The sequence below is a fragment of the Diachasmimorpha longicaudata genome, chromosome 8, assembly GCF_034640455.1.
Source record: "Diachasmimorpha longicaudata isolate KC_UGA_2023 chromosome 8, iyDiaLong2, whole genome shotgun sequence".
Classification (NCBI taxonomy): domain Eukaryota; kingdom Metazoa; phylum Arthropoda; class Insecta; order Hymenoptera; family Braconidae; genus Diachasmimorpha; species Diachasmimorpha longicaudata.
The window spans coordinates 2,346,335-2,370,472 of record NC_087232.1 but is presented as its reverse complement, the minus strand read 5'-3'; the positions used below and the strand labels follow the sequence as shown (position 1 = coordinate 2,370,472).

Here is a 24,138-nt window from a genome sequence, read left to right as displayed (position 1 = left end):
AATATAATGTCTGAAAATGTTCGTTAGGACATCTGAATGCTTTGACTTTGATGTTAAAAAATTCCTAAATGTCAAAACCATAAATTGCGTGCAGAAATTTTTTTAGCTGTAATGACGTATCGACAAAGTATTCCACCACAATGAAAAACATGAATAAAAACCAATCGAAATACTGAACATGGCGATAGTTCATTGGCTGTTAGAAGCGGCAGTGAATATTCCGATAGCTGAATATCATTGTCATTTTCCAAGTATTTTTAGACAAAAGACTAACACTCACATAACACAGAGGTATTAATTCAGTCAGTTCAGTGAAAATGATCCAAATGACATCAGACTGTGCATACGAATAGAAAAATTATCAAAAAAGTCATGTTCTAGAAGAAAAAAATACTCGAATAACTCAGCGAGTTCAGAAGCACATGGCAAAAAATTGTCAAGTTTTCACAGCGGCTTCAGGTAAAAATTACAAACTATTGTCGAAAAATTACCAATTGTGGGAGATTCCATACCATGACATTAGGGGATATTTCCTCCCGTGTAAAACTAATTCATCAGCTGTATAAAAATAAAAATAAACAAAATAATGGAAATAATTGGAAATAATTATAATAAGGCAGTAATTTCTTGTAGAATTTTAATCCTTCGGGAAAAATTTTAAAATATGTGAAAATCTTGTATTTTATTCGATGATTAATTCCGGAATTCACTATATATTTCAGATTATTTGTATTCAAATCGCCCAAAATTCAACAAGAATTACTCGAACGGATTACGCATAAAAACGTGAAGAGTATGGGCCCAAAAGGTAGCACGATGCTCCTGGTGGCAGTGATTGTCCTCTCGAACATGTCGAGCATCATAATCGCTGATTCGACATTTGCAACCTCGCAAAGTTCTGTCTTATATTTTGGCAAGCAAATCTGGAACATCCTCAGCAGTACTGCTAACAGGACAGCTCCATTGTGGCGCAAATGCACTATTCCAGAAAAACTTAGTAGCATGTTATTTCGTCGAAGCATGAGCGTCCTATTTTTAGAAACAGACGTAATGGATGCCGTTGAATTACACGCGATAGCACGTTTGCGTGGTCTGCTATTATCCGATTTTACGGATAAAATTAATGCTATCCCCGTGATGATCACAAACTTCATGGTTCTGGTACAAAACGTTAATGATGCCTTCACCTCGTTAAAATCTGTTCTTAGCCAGAAGCAATTCTCAGTTGCTAATATTTGCTCCTGGACGGGGACGGTTATTGCACAACAAAAGGTCACGGAAAGCATTCTCCAAATCCATGATTTCCTGCATCCTAGTTTTCAAGGCGATAGATTCCTAAATGAGTTCCTCCAGCACTTGAAGGTACATCATTTGTTTCAAAATAATTTTTTTTTCATCAGTCAATTTCATGGATTTTTTTCTCTGTATTGGCTTTCAACCTTTAGCACATTTAACCAATTCTACAGTCTAAACATAAAGTTTTCAAGCCGTGTACATTCAGAATATCTCTAAGAAATCATTGGAAGATAATTTTTACAAATTTCTTTTCCAATATTATCAAAAAACAATTTTTTGTTCGAAGATTTTCAAAAATCCATATAGTCTTTGGTGAATAGTCGAAAAATCATTATCAGTTGTTTCACTTGACTCATGAAGATACATTCTCTTATCCCAGAATTCGCCTAATGATGGTAGCCAGTGTCGAGGATTTTCGCCTCACGACTATCTCTATGCACTCTACGATATGATAATGGTGACCAAGATGAAGGGATATGTCGTGGAGACAATCTTATTTCGTCTCCTGAATCCATTGGACGGCCAGCTAGCCTGTATGTACTCGGTCTTCACCCGAGAAAATTTATTCAATTCCCATTCATGTGGAAAATTTACTGGTATTTGCAGGTAAATATGCGCGGAAAAATCTGGTGAGCCAAGTCACTGTCTTGTATGACCGACTGAGACAACACACCAAAAACTATAACACTCTGTTCGTCAGAAAATTGAGTAAAACATCGAGAAATTTTCAAGCTTGTCCTGGCGAAGCCTTTGTACGCGGTAAGTTCATCAATTGCCGTGACGGAATCAGTTATCATACGAATGGAATAAAATATTAACAAAAAGTTCAATGGTGAGAGAAGTACGTAACAGAAATCATGCTCAGGAAGAATTGAAAATATTCATGAATTGGTTGTTGGCCAAGGATCATTGAAAAATCTTCACAAAAATCATTGAAAGCCCTTGAGAAGATGATGGTAAAAAAAAACGGATTGTTTGGTGGTTCTTTGGAAGACATTTTTCTTTAAATTAAATATATGATAATATCTTTCTTTAAAATATTTTTCAACTAACTGAGGAAAATATTTCGTTAATTTTGACATTTTGACATTTAGTAGAATTTTGTCCAATATTCAAAAGAGAAATGGCTCTGAGTGGGCAGTTCCATCTGTTTTACTCAATATTTTTTCAGACGTCACGCACATCGAGCTGGAAGGGGCAATACAGGGTTTCCTGCAGAATAGATTCTTCCAAGCTAAAGGAGAAAAGTATCCTCACTTGGAGTGTAGCGAAATGAGCCAAACGAAGACGACGCCAAGCTATTGTTTGTCAAAATCCAATACCTGCTCAACACCAATTAAACGACCTTGTCTTGGCAAACTGATTGATTGTGAGGAGATACCGAATATAGTGACAGCATGTATAGCAGTGAGTCTATCAAATTTTTTTTGTAGATTTCCAGCAGACAAAAAAATTTCCAAGCATAATAATTTTTTTATCATAAAATAAATATCATAATTTTCTCTTGGTAAGGAACACGGTCCAGAGCGTTATAAATGGGTAGAGGAGGGATTCACTTATCCGGTCGATATTTGCCCTAGCGAGCTGAAACATAAATTAGAGTAAGGATAATGAAGAATGCATTGATAATAAATTTGAAATAATTCCATTTGTTAATTTTATCCTAGCCATCCGTGCTTGTGCAAGTGCGTGGACAACGATATTGAGTCTCCTTCAACGCATATTTTCAACTTGCAACCGGTTGAGGCTGATGTCGCTGATAACATGTGCGAAATACAATATGAAATTTGAAAATCATGCTCTTATATAAAAATTATAATATTACAGGGTAGTAACTGGAGTTAAATTTATAGTCAAAAACCAAGTGATACAGTTCCAGATTGAACAAGGAAGATTGGGAAGCAATTGGATAATTGAGGGACGACCTAAATGGAAACCAATCAATGATATCAGCGAGAAGATACGGGCGCATCGACTGAAGAATTTACGACGCAAATCATCTCATGTTAACAATACTGATTACCTAATCGTGAATGAAAATTTACAAATTTATTTCGACGAAGTGGCGGTGCCCCAAGGCCACGTTCTTACCGGTAATTATAACCGCCGAATGTCCAGTTTTCATTTTTTACTGTCACTGGTTTCTTTCTTCCATTCGCAGGAGTGAAATTCAACTATATTGAGGAAGAAAGTGCAATACAGATAGCTATATTATCGAAGCCATTCGATGTTGCATCTGGAAATCTCAGTAATGTGGAAAAAGAGTATATCAAAGCAGCTCCTTATAAGCAAAAGTAATTAACTTTTCAATTCTAAACAAAGTGAAGATTGATAAATGGAGAAATTTTGTACATTAAAAAATCATATTAGAAATATATACACGTATGTGTATACATATATGTAGATAATAGTTTCCTATTGTGTGTCAGACACCCAAAGTTCCTAGATTAGGATGGAAATACTTTCAATTCAAGCATGACAGAATCGTTGACGAAGAACGTTCCATTCTTTTTTAAAAAAGAAATAGAGTATTATTTTAATCCAGCATCACAAGCAATAAAACGAAATATATTTTTAGGCAGAAGTGGATGCTTCCTACGGATGACGAGGAAGCATATGGAGACGATCTTGACGACATTATTCCAAACATAGATGAATGGTTCCTCATCGGGCCTTCAAGGGACGACCCCTGGGGACAGACTACATTGCCATATTTCCAGGGCACACCTCTGGTTTCCAGTCCACCGAGCGCATTGGGAGGTTTTGGAATATTCAATCGCCATCAAGACACCACCATTGGAACCGTCGCATTGAAATTCCTCTCAATAGACTATGGTTTCTTCATGAATAAAGACGCTAAGAGTCTGTCTCGTCCTGGATCTAGGAAAAGGAAGGCTACTTAGTATTTAAAATACCCATTCGATTTTCGTAGCTCCGTAATAAAATAATTATTTTTATTTAGCGGAGATTGTCATACCTTTAAAGTGATAGGCACATCTCTTTCATTGAAGGGACTGAAGATTATTATCGAAATAGATTCTCAAACAACTGAATAGCATTGAAATTATTTATTTATTTTTCTTTAACAATACACTTATATATTTCGGCCAATATTAGTTAGACACGCAAACTCTAATAATGACGCATCCAATCAATTTTGATATTCATAGAAAATGTTCGCGAAATAAGAGTGAGATAAAACGAGACAACCTGGAATGACAAATTAATGTGATTTGGGTTACTCATTTCTGTTCATGTACTGATCACTCGTTGTCAATTTTTCCAATAGCCCTTGTCTTTTTTAAATGTATTTGATTTTTAACATGAGTCCTCCTTCTCGTGATTTCACACTGTGACCGTAACGTATAATTTTGCAACCTGTCGGACGGTATCGTGCAAGATAATTTGAAAACTAATTGCAGGAACAGTCATTACGAAGGTGTGCGTATCTACGAGTTGGTTTCCTGATCCTCCAAAGAAAAGATAAATGCCGAGTAGAGGTACCGATTCATTCCAGAATCAGGCATTTAAGTGGTCGTTTTCCATTCTAAGACAAGACTGAAGTTTTAATTTTGACAAATGTCTAAAGTACGGCTACGGTCTCTGCCCGTCTGCAGGTGGTCCGATGTTGATCCGGCGCGTTATTCAGGTTGCGCTCATCACATTTGCTGGATGAGGCCATCCTCGATGTCCGGAAATCGAAGCATTTCGATAGCGCGATTTTGCTGAATATTCTTTCTAAGATTTAATGTTTAAAAAATGGGATATTGTTAATCATAACACTAGTAAAGGATCATTGCGGATTAAAAAAAAAAGGGATGATGGATCACAAATAAAAATTACTCAGATCTGAATTTGCAAGTCCTGAAATATTTCATATGTCTGCATTTTACGAAAGCCAATTTGTTGTGATCCATTGTTAAAAAATAATTTTAATACTGCAGGGGATATCCTGTTATCATATATTATTCCTGCACTTGTAAATTGATTCTTTTCGAACATTGAACAGCTTAAATAATCGTCATGATGAACAATAAACATTATTATGGCAAATGGAAGAAATTTGGCTATTGGCGTTTTGACAAATCTACATTCTTATGAAATTTTAAAATTTTTCTGTGTGGAAAAATTTGGAGTTTTTCTCGAAAATTGAATGAAATTGTTGAAAAATTCTCACGAAACACAAGTTGAAATCCGGAAGGACTCCTTCACTGGTGAATGGGATTTGATCGTTGAAGAAAAACCATCATTATTGGACTTTGGATTTTCAAAATATATTATGTATCATTATTATACCTTTGAAAGATAAACAATTCCACCTAGAAACATAGGTATTCTTACTGTCATTGTCCGGGTAATTTTTCGCACAGAAAAATCTGCATGTAAATGACGCTCAAAATCATCGTAAATTACAATTGCTAAAACATAATTTATTAGTAATGCCAATAATTAATATATTTGGAGTGGTGAATTGAAAAAAAAATATGTTAACCACAAAAGCTATTTTTTCTGGGAAATTATATTTTTATAAACGTAAAGCAGATTTTTCAGGAGTAATTCACGATTTGTGAAACGTTGTTTACATTCAGGATTTTCAGCTTGTACCTAAGGATTTGATCGACCTGAATGTGCGAAAATTCATAGTCAAGATCATAATATAGCATTAAAATATTGAGAAAAAACATGAGATAAATTTCTCTTTGATATAGTAACACCGATATTAGACGACCAATAATAAATAATTCTTTCAGTTCAATGAAAGATTGAGTAATTAGTGATATATTTTCATTCATGAAATCACGTGAATTCCCTTTTTCGCTGCTATCGGTAGCTTCTCGCCCCTGAAGAAGGGATTGGTCTCCTGAAAGCAACAAAATAGTCCAATAGATTCCTAAATGCATACACCATATTTTCTTATGTAGAAAAAAATTTACCTGGAATTGTTCAACAATTTGATCGAATTCGGAATTTGGAAGTTGAACGTTCGCTATTCCTCGATCGCTCCCGGAATCGTTGGAACAATCAATCATGTGTTCAGTGTCACACATGCAATCCTGAGCACTCTGATAGTCTCGACTGAATGCTGCGGTATTTTCAAAATCTTCGATGCAATGATTTTGACCTGGAAAAAGTCGATATGGTTATGAGGTTTATTTTTAAATGGGGAAATGCTCTTCTAATTTTGCAATCAACCATCTGAGTCTCCACCTGGGGTCCCAGCTACCCTTAAGTTCCCAGGTCTCTGACGATTGCTTTATTATTTATCAAATTAAAAATACTTCACTGAATTTTTAGTTATTCTAAAATTAACTTGAAATATAATAAGTAATTTTGTAATCGCCCTTCCAATGAAAATATAAATGAAGAAAAACAAAAAAAAAACAAAATTTCTCACATGATTTACAAATCCACTAACCGGTATAACCGATGGGACAGGGATTGGGTGGTGTACAATACGCTGGCAAGGTGTTCTCAGTCTTCTCGTCCTTGACTCCCTTGAGACCAGCCAGCTGAACTCTATGGCGATTATCCCCATTGTCATTCAATCTCTGATGGGAATTTAATGTACTGTGACGAAGGTATTCCTGATCCCTTATACTTGGATTTGGATTGAGTGTTTCAATCCCTTCGTAATCAATCGGCATCTCAGCCGGTATTTCTTTGGCTTTATCGTAATCGTCGGTGCCGCGAGCTTGATCCTGATAATCTATGTATGAGTCAGCCGCGTCGACAAGTTCATTACCCATTCGATCTATTATGTCGCGAAGTAGAAGCTCTGATAACAAGTGGTCCTGGAAAATTTACATATTTTAACGTAAATAAAAGAGTTGAGAGTCGTATGAGCGCCAATAATATTGTTGTATGAATTTTATGAGCGAAACTCTTTACGTGGAACTTTGGGTATTGAAAATGTGATTTTGAGGCTTGTGAGTGTACGGTTGTTACTATAAGTATTATTAACAAATCGATCAAATAAACATTTTGATCCAAGATTTGTCTGATTAGAGCATTATGAGCATTGAATACGATATTTTGAGCATCATGAGGATCTTTGATAATACCTTTATCAGAAGAATTTTCATTGTCAACGTGAATACAGGACTTTCATGAGGATATTATATCTCGTATTGATTATTTTCACCCTCACAAGCCCGACGGTACTTGAATCAGGCCTTTGTGAACATTAATTGTGAAATCTCTAATAACAAGTGATCTCAAAAAATATTCTATTTTTTCACTAAAAATTCATATACTCACCTTCATTTCTGGCAGATAGATTGTGCCCTGAGCCATTGCGACGATTGCGAGGATACCCAACAAATACATTTCTGGAATATGTTAGGAAAAAAATCCTTGAAAGAAATATCTTTTGTTTTATAAATATCGAATGGTGTAATGAATAAAAATACTTACTGGTGGATTTGTGCTGCTTTGTTTATGTTCAAGATGTTGTGGAAGACCTCTGTACCGCACACAAACAGAATAATGTCACCATTTAAAAAGGCAAAATTCTATTATCAATTATTTGAGTGGATCTCATGATCATTATCGCATAAACACTTGCCTCCGAGATGGAGTTTGGTGATGCCGAGATAGGAGATGATGATATGCTGATAATTTCAATGTTAGAATTACAATCAGACGCGATGCTCTGCGTGGTTGCGCTATGTGGAAGAGGACTGGCGCCCTACCTCGACGTAAAACTGTATTAGAGTATTGATTTGACCGGCCTGGTCTTCATATAAATGTGGGCTTTTATTTTACCGTGAAAAATATTCCACCGCCCACATGTGGGTCTCTATCATACCCATCATTGAGATAAATTCGGCATGTTCAAAGGAATGTCCACAGAGGAGGATCCATTCGAGCGTTAAAAAAAATTATGAAAAATATATGTATTTACTACGATTTTCAGAAATTTCTTTAACGCAAAATAGAATCTTCGAGTGATTTAATTATTCATTACTGTACTGATGGTGTTGTTGTATTTATTGGGATGGCTCAATGCTTGGGGAATGGAAAATGACGTAAAACACATTATTGGGTCTGCGGGATGGAGTCCAGAGTGAGGGTTCGCAAGATCAAAGGACCCTTTTCAGTCTCGTTACGTCAACCGAAAAGCAGGTCGGTTCGCGGTGTTTCCTGGGAAACACTTTCCTCCATTGAAATTTAAGAATCATAAACAATACAATAACTCTCATTTACTTGATTTTGTCATTTTTAATTTACCACATTTCAAGATATTTTCATTATTTGGAGGTCAAAATTTGAGAATATATTTTTTAAATCGATGAGGACGGAAAAGTCGAGTAGTGCAAATTTTCATAAAATCCATTGTTCTCCCCCCAATTTTTGAGAATCTAATTTTATAAAATTTTTCTTTTGAAAATTAGATTGGGGAAATTTGAAGAAGTGAATTTTTCATGTTTTCGTGATTTCAAAATTGTGTTAGAATTTTGTTTCCACGACTGAAAAACTTGCGGGATTTAAACTGCATTGCTGAATCCACCACTTGCAATGCCAAGGATGCCAGACCACCCAGTGGCATTATATTGACGTTGAGCAAGTCGTATCGGTGTTAACCATTCCGAGAATTTTATCACCTATGGAGTAACAGAAATCCGTAAATCCCATCAATAAAATTCTCCTCGAGCCTCAATTCTACACTGTTTTTGCACAAAAAAATATCATTCCTAAAAACCTAAACCACCTGCTAATTGCTTCATCAAAGGAATTTTTCCCCCTTACCATTAAATTTGGGAGAAAAATTCCTCTCCCTTCTTCATTCTCATTTAATTCACGGATTATAAATCGAAATAATTTTCGCGCAGCACAGGAGCAACGAAAAAAAAATCTCGACAACAAAAGAATGGAAAAATTATCTGATTTGAATTTATGAAAATTCAACTCTTAAAAAATCGCGTCCATCCTTTATTTTCTTCCTTATTTATAAATCATAAATTGGAGTAAGCGCCCTGAGATTTAAGGCCGATAAAAAAAAACTAAAACTCCCCGACTATAAAAAAATTCTTTATCACGTGGTCACAGAGTGGCAAGAGGGCAAGGTCGCCAGGACAATTGAGCCGGTGTCTGATCCGTATCACACCTCATCTCCTGGCCATCAGCGTTTACCCCACTCTGCAGATGGCAGCTGTGGTGCACATCAACTGCAATTGTACACACGTAAGTGAAATTCCCACTCGCCTCCACCCACTGGTGCGACCACCTATGCTGTTACGTTGAGATTCTCGCAGGGTCATGAGTATTGATCTATCACTGGAACGAGTTGTCCTACCATCCAACGAGTTTCTTTTGGCCACTATATGAATGGGCCATCCCCCACTCACCCCCAGGACTCCCGTTTCACCCCACAGTCCACTGCTATTTATTCGCTTTCTTTTTCATCTCATTTGAAATTTATTTGTTTTTTCATTTTTCTTTTTTTCATTCGTTTACTTTTTATTTGGCTGTATACATCTAAAACGAATGTCTGTATGTCCCAGATGATTCACAGACATTTTTCAGACACTAAAAAATGTCTGAATAAAGTGGAAAGGTTTTTAGCGAAACTGCGTTACAGTCGTGCATTTATTTTTGCCGTTTTTGTTCATATTTATTCACATTTTCATTCCCCTGATACGTTTTCCGAAGAAATACATTCATCACACAGTCATTTATTAATTAATCAACTTATTACGTGATTTATCTTTCCGGCAACCTCTCAATTACGTGCTGTTGAGGATGTATGAATTTTCGTATTAAAAATGTCAATAATTTTGGTCAATCACCAGAGAGGTCGAGAGAGAATCTAAGTTTTTTTCTATTTTTATCCTCTGATTATTAATTACCTAGATAATGACATAATTACCGAGTGAATCCCGGGATAATTGAATATCGAACATAATCGAAGTGGAATTAATTGCATTAATCAGGCAACTTCAGTTTATTATTTCATTATTGAATCAACAATTTGATTAATTAGAGAGGGTTATGAAATCGTCTTCCTGTTTCTAAATTATTTCCATTTGCTCTGAAAGTGTCAATCAATTCTTGGGAAATTTCTGTGGCCCTGGAACATGTGCACTGTTCTCCCCCCAAGACAGGACGATAATTAATTATCCTGAGGTTGAAGTCACCATGATTAACCCCAATGACGTGTTAATATGAGTGGAGAATTTTCGGAGGTAAAGGACGTGGGGAGACTATAATGTGATAAAGTCATGAAGATGCTTTCAATAATTTTACCATCTTTGTAAAGATGTTCTTAAATCATATTTTCATGACCAAAAAAATTGTATCTCATCGAATGAGCTTAGAATTGCGAACCATACTAACAGAAAATTAATTATAGACATTTTGTCAATTGAATAATTAATAAATAATCTTTGATGCTGAAGGCATCTTGGAGTTATGCTTGAGCTCCTCACGAACTCAATGACCATTTGTGATGCATTTTTCTCCTCATCAACTAGACATCTGAATCATCCGCTGTGGTGATCGACAACTATGGCCCTCACCTGGATGTCTTCAGAAGCCTCTTCGTCTCCTCCCTGGAGAATCGGATCTACGAGGCCCTCGAGACATTCGTGTACAACGACGCTGAACTCTTATCAAAATTTCCCAACCTGAGACGATGCCTGAACATCTTCAAGCTCTGCAAGACAATTTATCAAAGAACGAGAGATCCAGAGGCGAGACCAATCGACCGATTGTTGAGTTATGCGTTCAAGCACCTCATTCAGGACGGATTAATAACTTCTTTTCTCAATGCCATTCTCCTCAACAACCGTCTCAACAGAGTCTGCAGGGATCTGGACTCTATGAACGTTGATAAGTATTTTTTAAAATTTCGGATATTTCCTGAACTCCTCAACAGGACTGATCAGGCAATCTCTACTGGCACGAGAGGACCTACCGAATCCTTGCTGATAGAAACACCTCCTGAACCAACGGATACCAGAAGAGCAGTTAAAAGGAAAGCTTCAGATAATACTGATAACAGGATCATCAGCGAAGTGTCAGTGGTCACTTCAAGTCCAACGAAAGCCAAGAGTTCTGATCCAAAAAGAATCATAAATAAGGTTTCAACCTGTGGTCCTCTGACCTGTTCGTTCTACAGGTCCAGAACAGCCAATTTATCTATCGATTTCGATGATAAAAATCTCCAGCTCAAGATCAATAAGACGCATACTGATGGTGTTGATGAGAAGAGACTGAAACTTCCCTGTCAATCAGCGGATATAATTGATGATTTAATCACCTCCGATCCATCTGTCATGATCTCCTGCTTTGGAAATGTGAAGAGAAAATTCAAAGTCCAGATCAGAAAGATTTGTACTGCTATCAACAGGATTTTGGGGAGGATTGATAGGAAGAGAGTGAAGAAATGCGTTTTGTGCTGTAAAATTCTTGGGAGTGCTGTTTTATTCAGGCTGAAGCATAGGGGGAGGAATGGCTCGAGGTCCTGTTTATTTTCCGATCGAGTTATTACGAGGGAAACGTCGATGCCCTCAGCAGAAACAGTACCACCAGAGCAAAGGGAAAATTATGGGAAAATTGAGGACAACAGCCAGCATTTGCTCTCAAATTCTGGCAATTCTGAAGAGACTTTTTATTCCGGGGAAGATACTGGGGATTGGAAAGCCATAAAACCAGGGTTTTCTGTGGATCGGTGGCATCATAACGAGAACCAGGACAGGAGCAGTGAGTCCAATGATAGCAGACTGAATATAGCACGATGCAGCTCTTTTTATTCGTGTGGGTCATTTGGGGCTTCTGATGGGAGCAAAGCCGAGTGGTGCAGTGCTGTCAGCTATCTTGGATATACCTCTGACAATTTTACAGAAGGTTCTGAACAATCTTGCAATTCTGATAATCCAGGATTAGAAAAGGACGCCCGAATCGTGAAGGAAAAATTGCTGAACGTGATGAAATGCAATAGCAATGAACATGAGCAGCTGAAGAGAGAATTTTCCGATTCTTCTGAGAAACCCAGCCATTCAGAACTGGAACCCAAGATGATGGAGACACTGAAAGCAATTTTCAGGAACGAAAATTCAGATCCTGTTTCTGTGGAAGAAAAAAATGTCTCAGCTGATTGGAGCTCTGATGCCGCTGTCACGTTGAGAGAGACGTCGTCGAAAATTGACGAAGTGAGTTCTCAAGGTTTAAAAAATGAGGCTAAATCGATGTCCATCCAGACGATCGCCGAATCTCATCAAAATAATTCCAATCTAGAGTCGAAAATATTGAGAATGCTGGAGTCAATATTCAAAGAAGCTGAGGCTAAAGTCTTCCTGAAAAAAAAACTCCAGGACTCCCTCAAAAGCACCGAAAGCACAGAGATATTTGGAAAAATCCTGCGATTGCTTCTAGATATTTCATCGAATATCACCGCTTCGAAAATATCAAAAGCCTCGATTATCACGCAAAACGGATCCCAAACTCACCAACAAACTCCCCCCAAAAACTGTCTGTGCGCAAATAAGAAGACCAAGTCAATTTTCACTCAGACGTCCCCCCGAAATTTCCCAAAATTGCCCATGAAAAACCGAAAAAGACCCCTAACAGGCGGATCGGGAACCCAAAGCTCTGAAAAATCGAACGTCAAATCATTCTCTCATCTCTTCAAGGACACATCCAAAAATCTTGAAAAAAAGTCGCAGAAAAATCTTGTTTGTCTGAGAGAAAATTCTGAAAGGCAGAGAAAATCGGTGGAACCGCCCCTCATCTGCATCCTCCAGGAATCAGAAGAGAGGACCTTGAAATGCCTGACATCAGCAAGTGAAGTACTCCCGGCATTGTCTCCCACCCGATCCGGAACCTTTATAATCTCCGGATCAGGTACAACGGCTCTGGAAAAATTTTCTGAAATCGATGATTTATTCAGCGATATCCATCTGATGGACGCGTTGTCCTCTTCGCTGAGTGTCCTGGGCTCCTCCAGGTGCAAGTGTCCCCGGCGGAACCAAAAGCCCCGCTCGCCCGACGAGAAACTCCTCTTCCTCGCCAAGATCAACCGATATCTCAGGATTATCCTGAACACTATGCACAGAAGATTGAAGATCATATTCTCCCAGAGTGCATTCGACAGACTGAGACACCTGATAAAGCAGAAATTATACCCATTTATTCTAGAAAGAGAAAAGTCAACAAACACGTCGCACGTCAGGACGAGGGTATTTTCGATCCCTAGGAGGCATTCAGGACCCTTCGAAGTGACAAATCCTGCAGATAAATCGAGTGAAAATTGGAAGATAGAGAAAAATTGTGGTGAAAAAATTCTCAGGACCTGCAATCAATATTCTGGAGACCACTCCAGGTCCAGGGGAACCCCAAGACGTGGACATTTTCAACGAAAAGTCTTTTTGAGAGAGGAAAAATTCAGAGAATTTTTGAAGGAATTTAACGGAAGCGGAAGTCCCTGCACTTGTTGCAGCCAACGGATTAATCTCCATGAGTACTTAGCGACAATCAATTCACGTCGATCTTGTGGAGCTGCTGGAGTGCATGTGCACTCGCCGAGATGCGGAACGAACAATTCATCGATTTATCAGTATCTAAGGGGTCGTGAGGGGCGGGGAAGAGGAGGGGAAAGAATTGGGATGGGTGGGGGTGGGGGTCACTGTCAAATATTTTCCTCCTTCGATTCAACGGGGAGAATTGCTGAGGAATTGAGGGGGATGTTGGTGGAGCACGTGAATTTATGTAAAAATGTTCGAAACTCTTTAATTCGCAGGATTTAACTGAAAAATTTTTAAGTCAAGATTTTTTTATGAATTTTCATACAAAACATTTTTTCATTAATTTTTTTTCTTCATGTGTGTGTGTGTGTGTGTGTGTGTGTTTTTTATAATAAAAGGCTAAGATCGAGAATAATTTTTTTCCTTATAAAAAATATTAGTTTCTCTGACGTTTTCAGGGGAAAGAAAGATTTTATGACTTTCTCATGAGAAGCTGAGGTAAAATCTAGGGAGAGAAATATTGCATGGAGTTATTTACTTGGGGGAGCAACACAATGATCGATCCATGCGAGTCTTTTGTCATTCGTACAGGCCATTACGGGGCAGCCACCGAGTCTACCCACTCGTGGTGTACTTTCATCTGTATAGGTGATAGGGAGATGCATGATGATATAAATACAGGGACAACTGTTGTTGGGAGGGGGGTTAACCGTGTCAAGGTGTGCTGACTCAATCGAGGAGCTAATGCCTCGAGTGAAAAAGCTAAATTAGTGATTAATACGATCGGATGTGAGATGTTTATGAGGCAGTGATGGTTAGCTCGGCCAAAGGAGCTATTAAAAGGCCTGCTTCAGCTAATCAAAACCATCTGATCATTAACGAGAAGACACATATCACTGCCAGTCCAACAAAAGCCAAAAGTTTTTTTTTATTATTATTATTCAAAAATTTTGAATTTCGTTGGAAGGATTTGAGAGCTTTCAGCTAGGAAAGGTCGAAAAGTCTAAAAGTTGAGATCGATAAACGCAATCCTGATGAAGTTGATGGAAGGAAATTGAAACGTCCTTGTCAATCAGAGGATATTATCGGGGATTTAATTATCCATCACTTCTCAGACTTGATTTCCTGCTCTGGAGATGTGAAGAAGTAGTTTAAACTTCAAATCACGATTTTTTCAGGCTTTCGGATGTCAAAGCTTTTTTTTGCATTTTTTTTTCAGTCAAGTTTTGTTGGTTGATGATTTACAGTGATGAAAATTATTAGAATTATTGGGGGATATGTAACGTCGATGAATTTTAATGATAAAATGAGAGATAATATTGTAAAGCCATAATGAGCCGATTGAGTTGATCCTTGTTGAGATGAGGAAGAAGGAATGTCGATGAGAAAAGTCTCGAGACTTCGTCATTCAGGTCAAAGCCCAGATGAAGACATTTCCAAGCTTATCCAGCCAAAATAATTACCCCATTTACTGTAAACTCCGAATATTCACGGAATAGTTCATCAACTCCACCCCTGTGTCCCCCGAAAATTTAATTAACCCCTCCAACAATTATTAATTCACCGGAGCACTTAACAAAGTGAACTCCATGGAAATTATAGTCTACAAGCCACCCACAGATATCACATGAGACTCGTCCCACCACTTAATGAAAATTCTCGGTTGGAAGTTGGCTGATGACACTGGTCATGGGACTGACTGCCATAATCCAAGCCGAGACAATACCCCGAGGAATTCTATTTACCCGGATGATGGCACCCTGTCTGAGGATATTTGGAACGAAAGAAAATCAGTGGATGGGGTACTCGTTGGTACAGACAAACTTCAGGGAGGGGAACAGCATCCGTTTTCCCGAGCTTGAGTTTGCGACCCCCAACCGATCGATATTTCCTGGCAACCGACGAGAGGGTGCCTTTACCCCACTATCTACTTGCCACCAGTGTTTGTTACAATGAACGTTAGGGCTGTAACTGTCTGACGATGAGTTTTAGGGTCTCGATGAGATTTTCACTTGTAATTAAAATTTTTCATTTTATTTTTCCTTTTGAATTTCTTCATTGAAGAAGTATTTGGGGGGAGGGAGGATATGTAATTATTTAATATATATGAAGAGTCTGATTCAATTGTTAACAATTATTTGATGAAAATAGAGATGAATGTGGTGGGACTGAGAGTGGGTTATTTTATTCATGAAAAGTTTGGATGTGTGGGTGATTGGGTGATGGAAGGGAGTATTTGATTCCCTTGGATGTAGCAACAGCCCACGCTGGGTACATTCAACCTTTCGGGTAATACAAGCTCCCAGAGCGGGGATTCACCTACTCGTAGCTAAACGATCAGGGATACTCCCGCGCTTTATCGCTCCCCGAGATGTTTGTGCATCCCAGAGGTATCGTATAATCGTATTTGAATCAATTTTCGGGGAATTATCGCATCCACGGATTTGTGATATATGCGCCCTTCATATTTTATTCCCCCAGAAATTAAACAGAAGATGCTCATTAGGATGAATTTGTTAATTTTTATGAAAAATGTAGTAGACGCAGAAAAATTTTGAGAATATTTTATTGAGGCTTTTTCAAATTTTTGTTCTAGTGAAATTGCGGAAATATTTACTCTAATCATTTCTTTGAGAGTGGAAATTTAGAAAGTCCATTTCCTCTATATAAAAGAAATATACATAAACATCTTTTAAAAAACAACCAAAATGTCTCCCTTGAATACTCCAAAAACAAATCAAAATCATTTATTAAAAATGAAAATTCCAAAAATTGACAAAATTCCTTGAATGCCAACTGCGAAAAAATTGCCAACTACAATCAACAGATTTAAATAAATACAAATAAAACAGGAATTCATAAATGAAAAAATGTTGCTGAGCAAAATAACAATGGAATTTCTTTAATGAATTAAAAATACCATGAACACCTGCCTGCGGAGGCCTGATGTTGGCATCCCGTAATCAAAATTGAGATTTCCTTCGCGTGATTGTTCATTACCGATGTCAGAAATGTCCTACCCGACGACTGTTATTTCACCCTTATCATTATCATGATTATTATAACAGGTAAAACCTGGGTGAGAGACTCCGCCTCGGTTCGATCAGTGAAGGGGTGAGTGGAGCGTCGATTGGTCAGTGATATCGATGCGTCGTCATGCGATAGCCAATGGCAGACTCTCATTGTCATGCGCTGGCGCTCGAAAACCCCCCTCTGCCCCCTAGGCACCCCATCCTAACGTTACGAATTCAGCCAAGTCGAGGACGAACGACGACGTTCCCTTCGTCGGGCGATCCCGCGCTTTCGAACCCACTCCGCATATTTTCATTATCTGGACTTAATTATTGGTGAGTCTTTATAATTATGTCATTCAATTTCCCCTATTTTTCATTCAACTTTCATAAAGATGGCATTAAAAAAAATAATTTCGTGATTTTAATTTCCAGTCAAATTAAGGATTTTTTGCTTATTTATAATTTTTTGTGATTCTTTCATGGAATCTTTCGACTGGCTAATGATTTTTCACTCCATTTCGTGGATTTTTCATTGGTTTTTCAGATGATATAGTTAGGATTTCATTTATTGGTTTTTGGAAATCCGTAAACTCAGTTTTTACAATTTTTTTGTGTGAAGAATTTGTTTTTTTCAATTGTGGATTACACAGTAAAAATGGGGATGACATTTTTGAAAGTGACATTTTGAAACAATCTTTGCATTCCAAGTGATGAAATTCCAATGAAAATTGTGAGTTACGTAAAAAGACGAGTGTCTGGGAGTAAGTGATTTTGTCCAGTGATCAATAAATCTGTGCGAGTGACTATTTTTGAAAAATAGAACATTTGAATTGATTTTACTGGGGAGGAATGAGGATATTTACATTTATTCATTGAATGAAAAAAAAAATTGCCTTGAATATTTAGATTATACAGAAAAATTAGGTACAAGAAATTTTTTCAGTGCAATTTTATTTTGAGAATGTGAAATTTCAAGTGATGAAATTTGAATGCAAATTTATTTTGAGTGATGGATAAATTAGTGCAAGTGGAGACTCATCAAAAAGAGGACACGTGAATTTTCTGGAAGAACCACTCTGGGATTTTTATTAGGCTCAACGATTATGGAGGTCACCTACATCGATGAATGTTCCTCGAGTGCTCAATTTAAATCGAAAATGCTGAATCAAATTTTCCCTCAGTAGATCAGCAAATGAATCTTTCATCTCCGACTAAATAAAATTGAAAACAACAAATTCTCCATAAATTCGCGGAATACAAACCTTGAAAGCGAAATAAAGAATGATTTTAAAAAGTATTTATATGCTCAAAAAATAATTATAAATACTTTTTTTAATCAGCAATTCCCTGACCAGTTCTATTCAATGATTATTCATTAAAAATTGTTCTAAAATGGTTAATCTCAAGTTGTGAATGCTTTTCATTCCCACAATTCAATGGAATTTTAATTTTCTACTCAATCCGCAAAATGGAAAAAAAATCCAAATAGACTCGTAATTTTTTCCCCGGACAATAACGTTTCAGTCATGCGTATATCGAATCGATATTCACCGAAGAATTTTCGGGACGTCTCGGAAAAGTGTCCTTGAATGTCAGAGGGCGGAAAAAACATTGCACAAATTTCTTAAAAATTTCGACAATCACTGGAAAATTCATCAGCCCCCGGGAAAATCTTCCGGGGACTTAATAAGCCCGGAAATGAAGTCGTGTGAAACTGAGATAAGAACCGTGGTGGTCACGAAACGATTTGGGGTTGGAAGCTGAAAAAAAAGTGGTCGAAGGGGAGGAGAAAAAGAGCATCGACCATTAACGCTCGACTTTTAACGCAATGTCGGCGGGCCGTGACGACTCATTTACGTTGACTTCAGGTTTTTTACCCTATTGTCCTGCGGCTGGGAGAATCACCCTTCATTCTTTGAGCACGTGACGTCCCTCTTTGTGACCCTTGACGTGTCACGTGCCACTTTCATATGGAATATTACATATTATCGACTCGGGGAAATATAAATTGTGGGATAATTTAGAAAATATAATGGCCTCATGTCCGAATGAATTCCATTGAAAAATCTATAGCCTATTTTTTTCGGACCTTATTTGGCACTTGAATTGGAATTTCTCGCCGAAAGAGTGAGAACCTTTTATCAAATTTTATTTGTGCATCATATCACTGTATATCTAGTCAAAAAATAATAATACAAATAAAAGAATATATATGAATTGGAAAATATAACAGATTAATCTACAAAGATATCGGATAAATTTGCAAAAAAAGCGAGTCAATGAAAAGAGAGTTTATAACAGCCTTTCTTTCAAACATTTAACTTGAAACAACATGGAGCAAACTTTCAACCCACCGATCCCATCGTAAACGTTTCTTCAACGAGCAAACAATCGTGATAGAATTAATGTTACCCTGACACAAAAGAAAGGACGCTGACATTTTCCTTCTTTTGCATCTCGGGTCCATGGAAAAAAGGAGAAAAATATCTATCTGGAGGGACTATTTTATCCCTGCAATTCACTCCCTATCACACCCCAGGAGAGTCGGTGGATTAGGGGTGGATGGGCCCGGCACTCCAAATAAACAGCCCCTACTCCACATTCATCCCCATCGGTTTTTTTACCCGAAGCGAGGAGAGCATTTGATCCAGACATATAAATTTCTGGAGAAATTTCTACTGTTGTTCGAATGAAACAAATCAGGAATGCAAATGTTATAGCCCTTTTAATTGAATTTTATTCCATTGAAATAATTAAATAAATTGGATTATCACTCCCTGCTGGAGGGCTGGATATTTTACCCGGGGAAAAAACCTGTTGATATAAACTAGAATTATCTCACCGAACTTTTAATTTCCTTTCAGGGGCTGCTAATCACGGAAAAGGAAAGAAAATAGTAAACATAATCTGAAAGCAACCCCAATAATTCAACAATGTCCGGATTCGCAGCGGCGGGTCTCGGGGCCCTGGGAACCATCAAAGCGAGGGTGGAAGGGACCTTAGCAGGGTAAGAATACACAAGTGACACGCAATGATACTCTTCCATTGATAATAGAAATAATCCAAGCAAGGATTGCCCAATCGTCAGCGACCCTATTTATCATCAGAACTCACATAGAAAAATGTCCCACAAAAATCATCGAAAAAAATGTTTAAGAGATATAAAAAGACAATTTTTCATAAGATGATTCTCTCTAAGGTTTCTATAACAACCTGAAAATACGGAAATTTTCCGACACAACTAATTATTCGAATAATTCTCTCAAGATATCGAGCAACAAGAAGACCCTCAGCCGGATATGATGAATTTGAATTACCAAGAAATCGAGGTAGCAAAGATAATATGGGATTTGAAGACGAAAAGGGATACGATGGACGCGCATCCTTTGATTCATTGCCGGAGCCGGAGAGGCCACCCCTGCGTCACATTGACATGTATATTAAACCGGAGTGTCCATGCTTGTCAACAAGATTCACAGTTGCCGTGCTTGCTTGTGTAGGTGAGTGATCAATCTCGCAAACGAAAATAACTATTTAAATATTTTTCCATTTTTTTTAACAGCATTTTGTGAAAATTATTCCTGAAAACCGCGTGCAATAGCTTCGTCTGGTCGACCTAGACGACGAAATCGACGTCGTGGGCAAATTAATCATTTTCATAAGTGATCTTTAATAGTTTATGTACAAAAAACTCAGCGGGGTATTTTTTACGGACAAATATTTTTCTACGCAAGTTAATGCAAAATAATAGCCTCCGTACTTATTCCCCATGAATGAAATATTCCTTTCGACTCCCAAGGCTTCATCATTTCCTTCGGCATGAGGGCCAACATGGGGATGGCTAAGTTGGCGATAGCAAACGAAACAGACAGCAACGGCACGAGAATACATAATTGGGGTGTGGGTACCGAGAGTGCCATGGACTCCTCATTCTTTCTGGGATACCTTATCACCCAAGTGCCAGGAGGATTTTTGGCCTCCCTTTATCCGGCCAACAAAGTATTCGGTCTTGCTATTGCAATCTCCTCATTCCTCAACCTTCTTGTACCAGGAGCGATCAACACCGATCCATATCTGGACATGTTTGTTCAAGTATTGAAAGGGCTTGTCGAGGTGAAACATCACTAGTCTTGTAAAACCAATCCTTTGATTCTAACAAAGCGCATTTCAAATCTGCTGTTTGCTTCATAGGGAGTAACTTATCCCGCATGTCACGGTATCTGGAAGAACTGGGCACCACCCTTGGAAAGATCGAGGTTAGCAACTCTGGCATTCTGCGGGTCCTATGCTGCGGTTGTCATCGGAATGCCCCTGTCTGGCTGTCTGAACTCGTGGTTCAACTGGTCCGTCTCATTCTACGTCTATGGTAATTCCATCAGCCTTTAGCAGATTAGCCACCTGAGATTATCCAATGCATCAGGTTGCAAATTCCCGTGTTACTTTCGTCTCAGGTATCGCAGGGCTGATTTGGTATACAGCATGGTTGTGGCTTGTCTTCGAAAGGCCATCGAAACATCCCTCAATCACAGCCCGTGAGCTACGGTACATCGAGGACTCCCTAGGACAGGCTCACTCTCAAGCACCTCAGCCCACATTCAACACGACTCCTTGGAAGAAATTCTTCACCTCGATGCCCGTCTACGCCATTATTGTTGCTAATTTCTGCAGGTCATGGAATTTCTATCTGCTCGTGCTGTACCAGGCTCGCTATATGAGCGAATCCTTTGGATTGTCCACTGTTGAAGTACGTGAGCATAATATATTTTTCAACAAGATTAAACCACTGGTCCCTAAGGGGACTATTTCCATTTTCGCTTCCAAGATGATTGAATTGTCCAAAATTCTCTGGTTCTTACTTTTGGGAGCCTCAATTTTTTTATCCCTCGAACGTATTGACGAGACAATGGTCATCGATTTTTCAAATTCGTTCAACAGTTTATGATTCTTTAATTTCCAGACTGGTATGGTTGGCTCCATACCCCATCTCCTGATGACGTGCATCGTACCCCTGGGTGGAATGCTGGCCGATTATCTCCGTAGAACGGGAAAATTAACAACAACGCAAGTACGAAAGCTGTTCAACTGCGGTGGCTTCGGCACTGAGGCCTTCTTCTTCCTCATCGTGGCCTATGCCACGGTTCACAAGAATCCAACTGGTGCGACAATAGCCCTGACCTTCGGCGTTGCTGGCAGTGGCTTTGCCATCTCCGGATTCAATGTCAATCATCTGGATATTGCACCGAGATATGCCAGTATTCTCATGGGAATGTCCAATGGCATCGGCACCATCGCCGGTCTCCTTGTTCCTGTTTTTGTTGATCACATGACGAAGAATCATGCAAGTATACTTTTATATTGCTTGACGATTGCAAAAGAGTTGCCGGCTAATTGTCGAGGGGCTATTCATTCGTGAAATCACTGTTTCACTTCAGGCTGAAATCATGTTTGAAATCACATGAAATCGGTCGAAGTTAATTGCAATCAGAGAAATTCTGGGATTTCATCGATTTCAGGTGATTGCAAATGAAATCACATGAAATCAGTGAATTATAAAACTTGTTTATTAGGATTGGTGTTGAGTTTTGTTTATTTGGATGGGAGAACAATAAAATCTCGAGAGTTCGCAGGATCATATGCTCGTGTACAGGGTAATGTTAAAGAAATAGGTGTACTTTGTACCTGGTATATTTTAAAGAAACAAAGATTTTTGAAATGCAGCCAATGACTACTCATGGCTATATAAATATTAGTCAATACCGTCAAACAATTTCCTCTCCAGTCATTTCCAAAGATGGTCTCCGAGTTGATGAGAAAATATATAAAGACGTTGTCAAATATTTTTAGTTCTAAATTGTTTGTCCTTTACTGAGACGTGAAGATTTTATTTCATTTAGTTTAATTCAGTTCAGTATGTCAGAGATATACTTTATTTTACTATGTTGAATAAATGATTTATTGAAAAAGATCGCCATATTTCTCCTTGTATTTGTCATTACATGACTTGGATATAACTGCTGCTAGTGCTAGTATTTTATCCGGAGATCTAATTGAATCCAACTTATCTCCCCTACCAGCCCTCACCGCCCTTGCTGCCCCATTCGCATTAAAGACTTGAAATCATATAAAATCATTTGAAATCGTGAAATCACTGGAAAAAAATCCCTGGCAATCACATGAAATCAACGATTTCAAGAAATCATTGAAATCATCTCGAAATCAGATGAAATCAGCAATCACTGTGTCATCGAATTTTTGAATGAATAGCCCCTCGCTAACTGTTTAATAATATTTTGTGATTGTTGCCGTTGAATTTTTCAGTCAGCGGACGAGTGGACGGTGGTGTTCATAATTGCAGCATGTGTTCATGGATGCGGTGTCACATTTTACGCAATATTTTGCTCGGGTGAACTGCAATCCTGGGCTGATCCATCCTTGGAGGAACAGAAAAGTTGGAATCCACTGGACGATTTGGGACAGGTAAAACCACCGGTTCCACCTCCTCCCAAAATCATGCAGTCCGAGTTCATCGTGAGTATTGGTCCCTTGATCTTTAAAATTACAATTGAAAATTTTCGGGCCATTTTAAACAATAGAATTTTTCACAACAATCTGCCAAAAACTAACAGAGTTTAGTACTGACTTTCTTCACATTATTTCCACAGAGACAGCCGTCAGGAGACATAAATGCCGGATGGAATGACGATGTTCCCCATCAAGGAACCACCTACGATCAGCAGGAGAAAATCGGCACGCAACCGGTGATCAATTATGGATCAACAGAGACAAATGCGAGTAATCCTTTTCGCTCAACGAATCCCTTCGCGAGTGGCATTAGCGAAACCCTTGTACAACCACCAGCTAGAGACGACTACACACACGATATTGTACAACATACACAATGGGAATGAGAAGCCAACGACGATAAGTAAAAATGTTCATTCTTGAGATCGATTGTTATTCAACGAGATTAGTAAGTTTAACCGTTCATTCTATTTCTCGGATAAATGGATCTCAAGGTGATCCATTATTAACTTTAAAACAATTGCACAAAACATATTAAATCGAACATGGAAAATATATTTCGGGGGGGGGGGGATTCAGCTGTCGGGGCTTTTCTATGACGCGAATTGGCAATTATTTCCGCATATCGGTAGAGGTGAATTGTATTGTATTTCTCGTAGGAGCGGAATGATTCTTTTATATATTTTTTTTTTCTTTGTGTGAGTGATTCTGGTTCACCCTGGGAATCTACCTTCAATTCTTTGATGAAATGGATTAAGAGTATGAGGACGAGTGCAGAATTGGAAAAATTTTAATACTATCGTGAACGAAAAAAATCTGAAAAAGGAGCTACTCAGAAAAAC

At 38.1% G+C, this 24,138-nt stretch overlaps 4 protein-coding genes across 6 annotated transcripts; 3 read left to right on the top strand and 1 right to left on the bottom strand.

The window, feature by feature from the left end:
- Positions 1–264: 264 nt before the first annotated feature.
- LOC135165624 (uncharacterized) lies at positions 265–4,349 on the top strand. The gene is made up of 10 exons (XM_064127091.1): positions 265–459; positions 723–1,362; positions 1,676–1,829; positions 1,903–2,055; positions 2,468–2,703; positions 2,809–2,897; positions 2,964–3,062; positions 3,124–3,389; positions 3,458–3,590; positions 3,875–4,349. The coding sequence occupies exons 2-10, from the start codon at positions 796–798 to the stop codon at positions 4,197–4,199; spliced, it is 2,022 nt and encodes a 673-aa protein (XP_063983161.1). The 5' UTR covers positions 265–459; positions 723–795; the 3' UTR covers positions 4,200–4,349.
- A 1,196-nt stretch (positions 4,350–5,545) lies between these two features.
- LOC135165626 (neuroendocrine protein 7B2) lies at positions 5,546–8,002 on the bottom strand. Of its 2 annotated transcripts, none has more exons than XM_064127096.1 (6): positions 7,862–8,002; positions 7,711–7,759; positions 7,555–7,649; positions 6,713–7,088; positions 6,231–6,418; positions 5,546–6,157 (listed from the first exon to the last, which is right to left on the bottom strand). In XM_064127096.1, the coding sequence occupies exons 3-6, from the start codon at positions 7,621–7,623 to the stop codon at positions 6,086–6,088; spliced, it is 705 nt and encodes a 234-aa protein (XP_063983166.1). In that variant the 5' UTR covers positions 7,624–7,649; positions 7,711–7,759; positions 7,862–8,002; the 3' UTR covers positions 5,546–6,085. The 2 variants fall into 2 exon arrangements, with proteins under 2 accessions (XP_063983166.1, XP_063983165.1); XM_064127095.1 differs by having other exon boundaries at positions 7,555–7,625.
- Positions 8,003–9,461: 1,459 nt separating this feature from the next.
- On the top strand, positions 9,462–23,853 carry LOC135165625 (vesicular glutamate transporter 1). Of its 2 annotated transcripts, none has more exons than XM_064127093.1 (9): positions 9,462–9,480; positions 19,639–19,781; positions 20,042–20,274; positions 20,574–20,887; positions 20,966–21,140; positions 21,226–21,518; positions 21,732–22,112; positions 23,093–23,302; positions 23,437–23,853. In XM_064127093.1, exons 2-9 carry the CDS (start codon positions 19,708–19,710, stop codon positions 23,680–23,682), a joined length of 1,926 nt encoding a protein of 641 aa, XP_063983163.1. In that variant the 5' UTR covers positions 9,462–9,480; positions 19,639–19,707; the 3' UTR covers positions 23,683–23,853. The 2 variants fall into 2 exon arrangements, with proteins under 2 accessions (XP_063983163.1, XP_063983162.1); XM_064127092.1 differs by lacking the exon at positions 9,462–9,480 and adding an exon at positions 17,001–17,107.
- On the top strand, positions 10,301–15,622 carry LOC135165402 (uncharacterized). The gene is made up of 3 exons (XM_064126666.1): positions 10,301–10,481; positions 10,770–13,994; positions 15,431–15,622. The coding sequence occupies exons 1-3, from the start codon at positions 10,461–10,463 to the stop codon at positions 15,620–15,622; spliced, it is 3,438 nt and encodes a 1,145-aa protein (XP_063982736.1). The 5' UTR covers positions 10,301–10,460.
- Positions 23,854–24,138: the final 285 nt, after the last annotated feature.

Bases quoted from the DNA above. Each gene is read 5' to 3' on its own strand.
- LOC135165624 (XM_064127091.1), top strand. From the start codon at position 796: ATGGGCCCAAAAGGTAGCACGATGCTCCTGGTGGCAGTGATTGTCCTC. The intron at 2,704-2,808 runs GTGAGTCTATCA...TCTCTTGGTAAG, and splicing joins TAGTGACAGCATGTATAGCA to GAACACGGTCCAGAGCGTTA. The intron at 3,390-3,457 runs GTAATTATAACC...TTCCATTCGCAG, and splicing joins CCAAGGCCACGTTCTTACCG to GAGTGAAATTCAACTATATT.
- LOC135165626 (XM_064127096.1), bottom strand. From the start codon at position 7,623: ATGTATTTGTTGGGTATCCTCGCAATCGTCGCAATGGCTCAGGGCACA. The intron at 6,419-6,712 runs GTTAGTGGATTT...GACTTTTTCCAG, and splicing joins CTGTCCCATCGGTTATACCG to GTCAAAATCATTGCATCGAA. The intron at 6,158-6,230 runs GTAAATTTTTTT...TGTTGCTTTCAG, and splicing joins AAATTGTTGAACAATTCCAG to GAGACCAATCCCTTCTTCAG.
- LOC135165402 (XM_064126666.1), top strand. From the start codon at position 10,461: ATGAGTGGAGAATTTTCGGAG. The intron at 10,482-10,769 runs GTAAAGGACGTG...CTCATCAACTAG, and splicing joins TGAGTGGAGAATTTTCGGAG to ACATCTGAATCATCCGCTGT. The intron at 13,995-15,430 runs GTGAATTTATGT...CTCGGTTGGAAG, and splicing joins GGGGGATGTTGGTGGAGCAC to TTGGCTGATGACACTGGTCA.
- LOC135165625 (XM_064127093.1), top strand. From the start codon at position 19,708: ATGTCCGGATTCGCAGCGGCGGGTCTCGGGGCCCTGGGAACCATCAAA. The intron at 20,275-20,573 runs GTGAGTGATCAA...TCGACTCCCAAG, and splicing joins TGCCGTGCTTGCTTGTGTAG to GCTTCATCATTTCCTTCGGC. The intron at 21,141-21,225 runs GTAATTCCATCA...CTTTCGTCTCAG, and splicing joins CGTCTCATTCTACGTCTATG to GTATCGCAGGGCTGATTTGG.